Genomic DNA, 12,570 nt, shown 5'->3' on the forward strand with positions numbered 1-12,570 from the left:
TTCAGTACATGCTTACCTTCGCTTAGTTCCCTCCCCAAACGCTCTAGCAAGTCCCTTTCCCTTCTCTCTTTCTCTTCCCTACCTCCCAAGGTCGTCAGTCCTGGTTATGTCCCCAAATTGCTTGTAACCAGATCAATGAAAATCTTTGGTAAGCACAGTAAATAATTTACTTATGCTATGCTCACTGACACGTTAAAAACTCGTCAGTTAAATCTGTTCCGGTGCTCAACACAGTCAGTAAGAATCAGAAGACAATGATAGCTTTACTCACATTGTAAATCAGCATACAATTCTTACTGTTGCTCCATGTACATGGCAGTGCCAGCTCAGAAAAAGCCAACTTCTGTTGACTGACTTGGGTCATTTCATGTGGTCATTCATTAAAGGTCTCTTCAAACAGATAAAAGCCAATAATCTGATTTCCTTTTCCTCCCTTTCTAAATGGGGAAATGCTTAGGAAATCAGAAGCACAAAGGGACTTGGGAGTCTTTGTTCAAGATTCTCTTACGGTTAACATGCAGGTTCAGTCAACAGTTGGGAAGGCAAATGCAATGTTAGCATTCATGTCAAGAGGGGTAGAATGCAAGACCAGAGATGTACTTTTGGGGCTGTATAAGACTCTGGTCAGACCCCATTTGGAGTATTGTGAGCGGTTTTGAGCTCCGGATATGCTGGCCTTGGAAAGCATCCAGAGGAGGTTCACAAGAATGATTCTTGGAATGAAGAGCTTGTTGTGTGAGGAATGATTGAGGCCTCTGGCTCTGTACTCGTTGGAATTTACAAGGATATAAGGGGGATCTTAATGAAACTTAACAGAATACTGCGAGACCTGGAGAGTGTACATGGAGAGGGTGTTTCCATTTATAGGAAAAACTAAAACCAGAGGACACAATCTCAGACTAAAGAGATGATCCTTTAAAAAAGAGATGAGGAATTTCTTCAGCCAGAGGGTGATGAATCTGTGGAACTCTTTGCTGCAGAAGACTATGGAGGCCAAATCACTGAGTGTCTTTAAGACCGAGATAGACCGGTTCTTGATTAATAAAGGGATTAGGGATTATGGGAGAAGGCAGGAGAATGGGAATGAGAAAAATATCAGCCATGATTGAATGGCGGAGCAGACTCGATGGGCTGAGTGGCCTCATTCTGATCCTAGGTCTTATGGTCTCTCATTAGATGTATTTAAATAATTTTTCCAACATGGTGCAGCTGAAAGGGCTGGATGTGGCATGCTGGCATTTGCCCACCCCGGCCAACATAATTTAGCATTTTGGAATGAATAATAATTGAACAAAATTATCTATCGATACATTCCATCCTAATGGATAAAACAGGATGCTCTCTAATTATGACTTTAACTCCATGCCTCTGCAGGATGGTCGTTTGGCTGCAGGAGATCAGTTACTAAGCGTAGATGGCCGTAGTCTTGTGGGACTTTCACAAGAAAGGTAATGGATACTACATGGTTTGTCCACTAACTCAATAAAATAAACACTGTCAAAGTAATGCTGTCATTTGGAAAATGATAGCTTTAGCTATGTGGTCCAAAAATTTGAGTTTGTGGTATGGTGGGAATGAATGGTATAAAGGCAAAATATCAGACTCCATCTTAGAATATTAGTTTAAGCGTACAGTTTTCCCTTCTCCCTCACTCCTGCCGGTAGGAAAAGAGCATCAGAGGAACTTCTACCCCTCCCCTGCATACTTCCCAACGACCTGTCAGTGGACAGTAGATGTTAGGGATCAAGTTCCTTAACCATAGGTTCAGTCCAAAATTCTGCATGCTGTGGTTGATCACATGGGGAAGAAGTAAAGAATGCAAACTCTTATTTTTAAATGAGGCAGTTTTGTTCAAAAAGTGGAATGGTGTTTTTGTGCAAACTAAGCCAGATTAGCACTTCAAATATAATTTCATACACGTTCAAACTACTGTAATTAACATTTAAATTATTAAAAGAAAATACTCTTTATTCCAGGGCAGCAGAGCTTATGACAAGAACCGGTTCTGTGGTCACCTTAGAAATAGCAAGACAAGGAGCTATTTACCATGGTTTGGCAACTCTACTCAACCAACCTTCTCCACTGATGCAAAGAGGTAAAAATATGAGCAGGGTGTTTTCCTAATGTAAGAACAAAATTATTCTGATGAAATATTACTGACCTGAAACACTAACTCTGAGCCGGGTTTTGGACCAAAATCCAGGGATCAGTACTCTGTCATGTGTGGGGAACAGACACTGGGCAATGATTTTACCCCAAGTTGACCAGGTAGTAGCTGACTGGTGGGCTGTTGAAGCTGGAGGGCCACTAGGAAGAGTCTCTCCAGCACAGAATGAGATGAAGCCTGTAGTTCAAGTAAGGGAAAGAAAGGGCATCTCCAACTTAGATGCCCTCTCTCCAACTTTTTTAATATTTTAATTTTGTAAAAAAGCTTAAAGACTACCATTGCAGAGAGAATCCCTCTATATGACAGCCCGTGGCTACAGCTGTGACCAGGTGGGTAGAAAGGACTCAAAGCCTGCCTAAAAGACTGGGCCCTACCAAGGACCCGGGTTCGATCCCAGCCCTGGGTCAGTGCCCGTGTGGAGATTGAACATTCTCCCCTTGTCTGCATGGGTATCGCCCCCACAACCCAAAGATGTGCAAGGTAGGTGAATTAGCCATGCTAAATTGCCCCTTAATTGGAGAAAAATAATTGGGTACTCTAAAAAAAAATTTAAAGCACTGGGCCCTGGCCTTAATGCCTCAAGAGACCCAGAGGCTGCCTGGAAAATTCCAGCCTACTTTTTAATAATGGGCCTTAAATGAATTTAAGGCTCCTTAACTTGCCCACATCCTGCATCCAGGGAAATGTCCATGGGGGCAGTACTGTGCCAGCAAACTGTATATTTCACATCCACCCATCCTGCTCACCCCACCCCCCACCTCCTCCAAACAGTGGGGCAAAATTCTATCCTCTATCTCCTACAGATGCTATCTGACTTGAGTATTTTCAACATTTTTTATTTTTATTTGTTTTCTTACTGTGCCGTCCAATATTTTCCTTCAATTAATGTAATCAAAAACAATTTGACTTATCAGTCATTTTGGACCTTCTTCGCAAAGTTGACTGCTGAATTTGCCAATGTAATAGTAATTTCAAAATAATCCATTGCTTGGCAACCGGTTTTCTAAGATGGTTCACATTTAAGTAAATTCACCAGTTTATCTTGGCTGCGTATGTCCCAAAACAACTTGGAGAATCAGTTGCTGTGTGTGTTAACAAAGCCATTAGATGACTGTAATATTTTAAAAGCGCAGTTAGAATATTCCTTTGAGCTCTGATACTATACTTTGATCTTATGCAAAGTTCCATTGAAGCAAGCAGTTTATATGTGGAATTATCTATATTTAATGCAATTTGTTGAGAGTGGTATTCTGTGTTCATTATACAAAACCGGGCAGTAGGAAAGGAGATCATGGGTGTAATCCTCCATCTATGTTCCTAATCTTAGAATTGTGTTCAGTTCAATTTTGATTATTGCTTCCACTTTTGAATAGTTTACTTTTTGATGCAGTTTGTTCTTCCTGCAAGCTAGATGGAAATGTTACATGAATTTGGCAGACATCGGTTTTCAAATTTGTTTTCGTATGGGTATTTTGTTAAATTGGAATCTTAATGAGTCATTCTAAAACACAGCCGCAAGATGCAGCAGTCACAAGGTGCAACAGTTACAAGTAAATGTACATATGCATTTCTTTGTAATTAAGTATTATACCATCAATAGATGTAATGTAATTAAAATTTTAATGATCTCAACTTTCACATATATTAGGGCATTGTCATTTGACTGGCGAGGGAGGAAGAACAAAATTAACAAATGATGAAAAGAAGTTTCTCCTCTTACTGTAAATTCAAATAAGCCTCCGTGATTTAAGTTTTGTTTTCTTTTGCCATAAGTGTTCACTGCTATTTTGTTTTACAGCTAAACTGTTGTACTCCTTTTGCATTCTTTTCAGTGATTCTTAGTGTTTTGCTAGAATAATATGTGTCTAACTACAGACAAATTTGGGGTATTATTTTGCCCAGTTCTTAAATTGTTATTGCATTACCATTTCTATTTTACCCAACATGAATAAAGTGCTACATCGTTCTTAAAAATGAGTCTATTAACAAGAGATCGGGCAAATAAAGGGCGGAATTCTCTCATCCCGCGGCAGAGTGTCCATGCCATCGTAAACGCCATTGCGTTTTACGACGGTGTGAATGGGCCGTTCCCAGGACTAATTCTGGTCCCTACAGGGGGCCAGCACGGCGCTGGAACGGTTCACGCCGCTCCAGCTGCCGATCCCAGCGCGAACTGGGCGCCACGGGATCCGTGTATGCGCAGTGGCGCCGGCGCCAACGCGCGCAAGCACAGTGGCTTCCTTCAACGCGCCAGCCCTGACGCAACATGGTGCAGGACTACAGGGGCCAGCGCATAGGAAAGGAGGCCCCCATCCAGAGGCCAGTCCGCCGATCGGTGGGGCCGCCACCCGACCCTTCCACGCAGGTGTGGACGGCGCCGGTGGGACTCAGCGTTTCCACGACGGCTGCTCGGCCCATCCTGGCCCGAGAATTCGGCGGGCTGGCCGCACTGTGGAGAGTCACGTGTCGCGGCGGCATGGCCCTGTTGCAGGAATTCTCTGGCCCGGCCCAGGGCTAAGAGAATCTAGCCCAAAGTGTCTATCATTTGGCAAAAGCAGTAATGGATGGTAATTTATTAATACTGTGCATAATCCTTTTTCACTGCATTTCCAATTTTCAGAACCTTAAGAGGTTTATGCTCCAAGTCAGTAGTTGAAAAATGTGCTTTTAAGAGGTTGTGGTAAAATACATTTTTGTCCAACTTTTAATCAAAATTTGGTAATGAGTAAACTTTATCCATTTTCAGCCTCTGATCGTCGTGGCACAGGGAAGCCTCGCCCAAAGAGTGAAGGCTTTGAATTGTACAACAGTAATCCTCAGAATGAAACACCTGAAAATTCCCCAATGGGCTGGACAGAATACCCAGAACCAAAGAAACCACCTGGGGATGAAAGACTGTTGAAAAACCGAGCTGATCATCGATCTAGTCCCAATGTTGCAAGTAAGCACATAGTTCTGGGTCTCCCTGTTGTCAGTTTCTTTGAGGCACATCTTTTTCCAGTAATTGAGGGATTTGTTAGTAAACCAGAACGTTAATTTTGATTACCTAGGCCCAACGCTCTTCAGCTGCTTCATCAGTGACCCTACCCCCATCATAAGGTCAGAAATGGGGAAGTTTGCTGATGATTACAGTGTTCTGCATTCGCAGCTCCTCAGATACTGAAGCAGTCTATGTTCAAATGCAGCATGACCTGGACAATATCCAGGCTTGGGCTGACAAGTGGTAAGTAACATTCGTGCCAAACAAGTATCAGGGAATGACCATCCCCAATAAGAGAGAATTTGTTTCATTGCCCCGTGGCATTCAGTGGCATTATGATCGCTGAATCCCCCAACATTGACCACAAATTGAACTGGAACAACCATATAAATACTGTGGCTACAAGAGCAGGTCTGAGGCTAGGAATTCTGCAGCGAGGAACTCACCTCCTGACTCCCCAAAGCCTACCCACTATCTTCGAGGCAGTCAGGAGTGTGATGGAATACTCTACACTTCCCAGACAAGCGACAACAGCTCCAAGAAGATTGGCACCATCCAGGATAAAGCTGCCTGCTTGATTGGGATCTCATCCACAAACATTTACTCCCTCGTCACTGATGCACAGTGCAGCAGTGTGCACCATCTACAAGATACACTGCTGGAACTCATCAAGGATCCTTCGCCAGCATCTTCCAATCTCGCAATCGCTACTGTCTAGAAGGACATGGGAAGCAAACACATAGGAACACCACTATCTGGATGTATCCCGCCTAGCCATACACCATCTTGAATTGGAAATATATCACTCTTCCTTCACTATCACTGGGGCAAAATGCTGGAACCTGGTGGGATCCATAATAGACCAGCATTGTATCTATTCACTGGAAAAATGAGCAAAATAACCTTTCCTTCCATGCTTTATTTAAACTCTTAAAACCTGTGGTCCATAAAACCTGTGGCAAGATTGTTAGAATCTCCATCTCTTTCTGGCATGTTCTAAGGTATAATCATTGTGGGAAATCGGAGTCCCCACAGTGCAGAAGGAGGCAGGACATTTGGCCCATTGAGTTGGCACTGACGCTCCAAAAGAGCATCCTGCGTAGGCACAATCCCTGCTCTATCCCCTTAACTCTGACAAATCATTGAATTCTGGCCTCAATAAAACTCGAGATGGATTTGTAGGCATAGTATTATTTATTTTTAACCAACTTGCAAGTCTGACTCGCTTCTCAGGAACACAGAACCAGTCTCCTGGACCCCTTGGAAATGAATGAGGTCCGAGACAAAGGGATCTCTGCAAATACATTCAAATGGCATCAAGTTTCACATACAGATTCCCATAGGTCATCCTATACCCCTCCTGACCTGGCCATACATCCTAATTGGCTCACTTCTCATTCCTTAACCCTGGGCCTCTTGTTACCCAGCATCCTTTTCCCCTCCTCTACCAGACACCCCTCCCCCCTTCCTTGCCCTGCTTGCTGAAATCCTTTGTCCTTTGTGAACTCACTAGAATTAAACTGGCCTCTATCTACATTACTGTAACTAATATTTAAACTTACTATTTTATATCACATTCGTCATTCCCTCCTTTTATCATTTCATGATAACCTATCTAATCCGTAGCTACGGCCCCTCATCTAAAAGATTCGTCGCTGCATTTCCAATTCCTGTTGCAGCCCCCCTTCATGCGCTGCACCCGCGTGGATCCTAACAGGATTCTAGGGGCGTCTATCTGTTCCAGTGCACCCCGCATTCTACCCATCACTCATTTAAGGATGGTCAGGCCCACAAAGATGTAGCCGAGTGCCACAGCTAAATACATGGCCATATTTATCAACCAGTCCTTCCAACCTCCCAATCCCCAATTACCCCAAGAGCCAGGGTCCTGCATTCCGTCCAGGTGATCCCGTATGCGATCCATAAATTTAGTGATGTTAGCGGTTAGGTCTTGAACTTACATGGTACACTTGCCCTGCACTATGGCGCATACCCCACCCTCACAGGCCAGAAGATAGTCAAGAGCATACCGGTTCTGCATTGCAAACAACCGCAGCTGAGACAATTCTTGCTTATTGCCCCGAGGGCTCCCAAGGTTTCGTTTCCCAGGATGGTAAGGCCACAAATAAAATAATTCCTATCACTGACCGCCAAGGAACCCCTCACACCTCCCAGTGTCAAGACGCTCAGAATTCCCCACCCGGCTGAGTGGCCCCGGTTGGGTGCGAGAACCTGAGGTTTTTTCCAGTTCTCGCAGAATTCAGCTGAGACTGCCCGGCGTGCTAACTGATTATACAGTGTCCACGCAGAGGGGCAGGGGACTGTGGTAGGGATTAGAGCCCCGATAGCAATTTGTCGGGGAAATGGGGGTGACAAAACATTGGTCGCTGTGCCATTTAAAAAAAAAAAAAAAAAAAGTAGACTTCCGGTTGCGACGATGCGGAGCTAAGCCGCACATTTCGGCTGCTCCCGCTAGAACGGACTTTTGGGCTCTCCGGAGGAGCCCCAACGGCACTTTTTTGATTCAATCCCGTGTGGGAAGGTGAAGTAAGGTCCCCCTTACGTCGTGAATGGAGGGGACTGGAAGTGGAGGGACAAAAAAAGAGGCTTTGGAGCAGCGGCAGAAACGAGGGGGAGAAAACAAGATGGCGGAGGGCGGAGATCGAGCAGCATGGGGGCCGGACCAGCAGGAGTTTCTCAGGCGCTGTGTGGAGGAGCTTAAAAAGGAGGTGCTGGCGCCGATGCTGTTGGCGATCGAGGGGCTGAAGGAGACCCAGAAGGCCCGGGCGATAGAGCTCCGAGAGGTGAAGGAAAAAACTAATGAGAATGAGGACGAGATCTTGGGCCTGGCGGTGAAGATGGAGGCGCACGAGGCGCTGCACAAGCGGTGGGCCGAGAGATTCGAAGTCCTGGAGAACAGGTCGCGGAGGAAGAATCTCCGGATTCTGGGTCTCCCCGAAGGACTGGAGGGGGCTGATGTTGGGGCGTATGTGAGCATGATGCTCCATTCGCTGATGGGTGCGGAGGCCTCTCCGAGCCCCCTGGAGCTAGAAGGGGCTCACAGCGTCCTGGCGAGGAGACCCAAGGCTGGTGAGCCGCCAAGGGCGATAGTGGCGAGGTTCCATCGTTTCGCGGACAAGAGAGAGTGTCCTGAGATGGGCCAAGAAGGAACGGAGCAGTAGATGGGAGAATGCGGTGATCCGAGTCTACCAGGACTGGAGCGCGGAGGTGGCAAAGAGGAGAGCTGGCTTCAATCGGGCCAAGGCGGTGCTGCATAAAAAAAGAGCGAGATTCGGAATGCTGCAGCCAGCGCGACTGTGAGTCACGTACCAGGACCGACACCACTATTTCGAAGCGCCAGAAGAGGCTTGGACCTTTATCCAAACGAAAAAATTGGACTCTAAGTGAGGGGCTGTGGTAGTGGGGGAGATGTTGACTGTATTCAGGATTGTAAATATGGATAAAGAATGTTTTACGGGTGGGACGATGGATGGGGATGGGGGGAATAGTTTTTGAATGTGGGCGTCGGTGCTGGAGGGAGGTGAGACTCGGGAATGGGGGAATTACAAAGAACAAACAAAGAACAAAGAAATGTACAGCACAGGAACAGGCCCTTCGGCCCTCCAAGCCCGTGCCGACCATGCTGCCTGACTAAACTACAAGGCCCTTAGGATAAGGCCGCAACAGGAGCTGCGCCACGGGGGGCGGGACTGGCTTAGGAAAGCGCGGGCTTTTTCCCGCGCTAGGGAGGGGGGGATGGAGGAGCGCAAGGAGGAGGAGGGATTTCCACACACGGCGGGGGGGGGGGGGTCAACGGGAAGCCGGGTCAGCAGGAGTCAGCTGACTTACGGAAGTATTATGGGGGGAGCAAAAGAGCTAGATTTGGATCTAGCGGGGTGGGGGGGGGGGGGGGGGACAATAAGGTTGCTGCTGCAATGGCCGAGGGGGAACTGAAAACGGAAGAGGTGGTCGGGGCGGGGGTTCTCCGTCTGGGGGACTGGAGGGAGCGGGAGACGCGGGCACGGGACTGGCCTAAAATAGGAGATGGCTAGTCGGCAGCGGGGGGTGGACGGGTAGCCCCCCAATCCGGCTGATTACGTGGAATGTGAGAGGCCTAAATGGGCCGGTTAAGAGGGTCCAAGTGTTCGCGCACTTAAAGGGACTGAAGGCAGACATGGTCATGCTTCAGGAGACACATCTGAAGGTGGCAGATCAGGTCAGGTTAAGAAAGGGATGGGTGGGACAGGTGTTCCATTCGGGGCTGGATGCGAAGAATAGAGGGGTGGCAATACTGGTGGGGAAGCGGGTGTCGTTTGAGGCCAGGAACATACTGGTGGACAACGGAGGCCGATACGTGATGGTGAGTGGTAGGTTTCAGGGGACGGGGGTGGTATTGGTAAATATATACGCCCCGAATTGGGACGACGCTGGATTCATGAAACGTATGTTGGGGCATATTCCGGACTTGGAGGTCGGAATTTTGATAATGGGTGGGGACTTCAACACAGTGTTGGACCCAGCACTGGATCGATCCAGGACCGGAAAGAGGCCGGCTGCGGCCAAGGTGCTCTGGGGATTTATGGACCAGGTTGGGGGGAGTAGATCCATGGAGATTTGCCAGGCCTTTGGCCAGAGAATTCTCTTTTTTCTCCCATGTACACAAGGCCTACTCACAGATAGATTTTTTGGTTCTGGGCAGGGCATTGATCTCGAAGGTGGAGGGGACGGAGTATTCGGCCATAGCCATCTCGGACCACGCCCCGCACTGGGTGGAATTAGAGCTGGGGGAGGAGAGGGACCAACGCCCGCTGTGGCGGTTGCATGTGGGACTGCTGGCAGACGAGGAAGTGTGCGGGAGGGTGCGGGGGTGCATCGAAAGGTATCTGGAGGCCAACGACAACGGGGAGGTGCAGGTGAGCGTAGTATGGGAGGCGCTGAAGGCGGTGGTTAGGGGAGAGTTAATCTCCATCAGGGCTCATGGGGAGAAGAGAGAGGGCAGGGAGAGGTTAGTGGGGGAGATTTTAAGAGTGGACAGGAGATATGCAGAGGCCCCTGATGGGGGACTACTCTGGGAGAGGTGACATCTCCAGACGGAGTTCGACCTGTTGACCACCGAGAAGGCAGAGGCACAGTGGAGGAAGGCACAGGGGTGATGTATGAATATGGGGAGAAGGCGAGCCGGATGCTGGCACATCAGCTCCGTAAGACGATGGCAGAGAGGGAAATAGGTGGAGTCAAGGATGGCAGGGGAACTACGGTGCAGAGTGCGGTGAAAGTGAATGAGGCATTCAAGGCCTTTTACGAGGGGCTGTATAGGTCCCAGCCCCCAGGGGGAAAAGAGGGGATGCGACGATTCTTGGACCAACTGAGGTTCCCGAGGGTGGAGGAGCAGGAGGTGGCTGGTTTGGGGGCGCCAATTAGGGTGGAGGAGCTGGTTAAAGGACTGGGGAGCATGCAGGCAGGGAAGGCCCCGGGACCGGATGGGTTCCCGGTGGAGTTCGAGAGAAAGTATGTAGACCTGTTAGCCCCGTTGCTGGCAAGGACTTTCAATGAGGCAAGGGAGGGGGAGACCCTGCCCCCGACAATGTCGGAGGCGAAGATCTCATTGATCCTGAAGCGGGATAAGGACCCACTGCAATGCGGGTCGTATAGGCCGATCTCGCTCCTCAACGTAGATGCTAAGTTGTTGGCAAAAGTGTTAGCTACGAGGATTGAGGACTGTTTCCCGGGGGTGATTCACGAGGACCAGACTGGATTTGTAAAGGGCAGGCAGCTAAACACCAATGTGCGGAGCCTACTGAATGTGATTATGATGCCATCGTTGGAGGGAGAGGCGGAGATAGTGGCAGCCATGGACGCGGAGAAGACCTTTGACCGAGTAGAGTGGGAGTATCTCTAGGAAGTGTTGAGGTTTGGGTTCGGGGGAGGGTTTATTAGTTGGGTTAAGCTCCTGTATAGAGCCCCGGTGGCGAGTGTGGTCACAAACTGACGGAGGTTGGAGTATTTCCGGCTGTATCGAGGGACGAGGCAGGGGTGCCCCCTGTCCCCTCTGCTGTTTGCATTAGCAATTGAACCTTTGGCCATGGCGTTAAGGGAGTCGGGGAAATGGAAGGGGGTGGTCCGAGGGGGAGAGGAACATCGAGTGTCGCTGTACGCAGACGACCTGTTGCCGTATGTGGCGGATCCAGTGGAGGGGATGGTTGAGGTCATGCAGATCCGAAGGGAGTTTGGGGACTTCTCGGACTATAAGCTCAATGTGGGAAAGAGTGAGCTCTTTGTGGTGCATCCGGGGGATCAGGGAAGAGGGATAGACGACCTACCGTTGAGGAGGGCGGAAAGGAGCTTTCGATACTTGGCGATCCAGGTAGCTAGGAGCTGGGGGGCACTGCACAAACTTAATTTGATGCGGCTGGTGGAACAGATGGAGGGGGACTTTAAAAGGTGGGACATGTTGCCACTCTCGCTGGCGGGCAGGGTACAGTCGATTAAAATAGTGGTCCTCCAGAGGTTTCTTTTTGTATTCCAATGCCTCCCAATTATGATTACCAAGGCCTTTTTAAAGAGGGTAAGCAGGAGCATCATGGGATTTGTGTGGGCGAGCAAGACCCCGAGGGTAAGGAGGGGGTTCCTGGAGCGTAGCAGAGATAGAGGAGGGTTGGCATTGCCGAATCTGGGTGGCTACTACTGGGCAGCCAACGTGGCGATGATCCGTAAGTGGGTGATGGAGGGAGAGGGGGCAGCGTGGAAGAGGTTGGAGATGGCGTCCTGCAAAGGAACGATCCTGGGGGCGCTGGTGACGGCACCGCTGCCGCTCTCGCCCACAAGGTACACCAAGAGCCCGGTGGTGGCGGCAACGCTAAAGATCTGGGGGCAGTGGAGACGACATAGGGGCGCGATGGGAGCCTCGGTGTGGTCCCCGATCAGGGATAACCATCGGTTTGTCCCAGGAAGGATGGACGGGGGGTTTCAGAGCTGGCATCGGGCAGGGATTAGAAGAATGGGGGACCTGTTCATCGATGGGATATTTGCGAGCTTTAGGGGCACTGGAGGAGAAATTTGGACTATCCCCGGGAAATGCCTTCAGGTACATGCAAGTGAGGGCGTTTGTGAGGCGGCAGGTGAGGGAATTCCCGCTGCTCCCGGCACAGGGGATTCAAGACAGGGTGATTTCGGGCGTATGAGTCGGAGAGGACAAGGTGTCGGCGATTTACCAGGAGATGAAAGAAGACGAGGAGGCTTTGGTAGAGGAGCTGAAGGGTAAATGGGAAGAGGAGCTGGGGGAGGAGATTGAGTAGGGGCTATGGGCTGATGCCCTAAGTAGGGTTAATTCCTCTTCCTCGTGTGCCAGGCTTAGCCTGATACAATTTAAGGTGGTTCATACAGCGCATATGACGGGGGCGAGGCTGAGTAGGTTCTTTGGGGT

General features: G+C 49.1%; 1 protein-coding gene across 12 annotated transcripts in view; it reads left to right on the forward strand.

The window, feature by feature from the left end:
- The window catches only part of afdna (afadin, adherens junction formation factor a), a 323,280-nt gene that overhangs the window by 262,408 nt on the left and 48,302 nt on the right, over window positions 1-12,570 (forward strand). For all 12 annotated transcript variants that reach the window (XM_072503518.1, XM_072503546.1, XM_072503555.1 and 9 more), the window contains 3 exons: window positions 1,375-1,448; window positions 1,977-2,095; window positions 4,914-5,108. In XM_072503518.1, the coding sequence (XP_072359619.1) occupies window positions 1,375-1,448; window positions 1,977-2,095; window positions 4,914-5,108 (388 nt within the window). The remainder of the gene's footprint in view (window positions 1-1,374; window positions 1,449-1,976; window positions 2,096-4,913; window positions 5,109-12,570) is intronic.

Source organism: Scyliorhinus torazame, chromosome 1, assembly GCF_047496885.1.
Source record: "Scyliorhinus torazame isolate Kashiwa2021f chromosome 1, sScyTor2.1, whole genome shotgun sequence".
Classification (NCBI taxonomy): domain Eukaryota; kingdom Metazoa; phylum Chordata; class Chondrichthyes; order Carcharhiniformes; family Scyliorhinidae; genus Scyliorhinus; species Scyliorhinus torazame.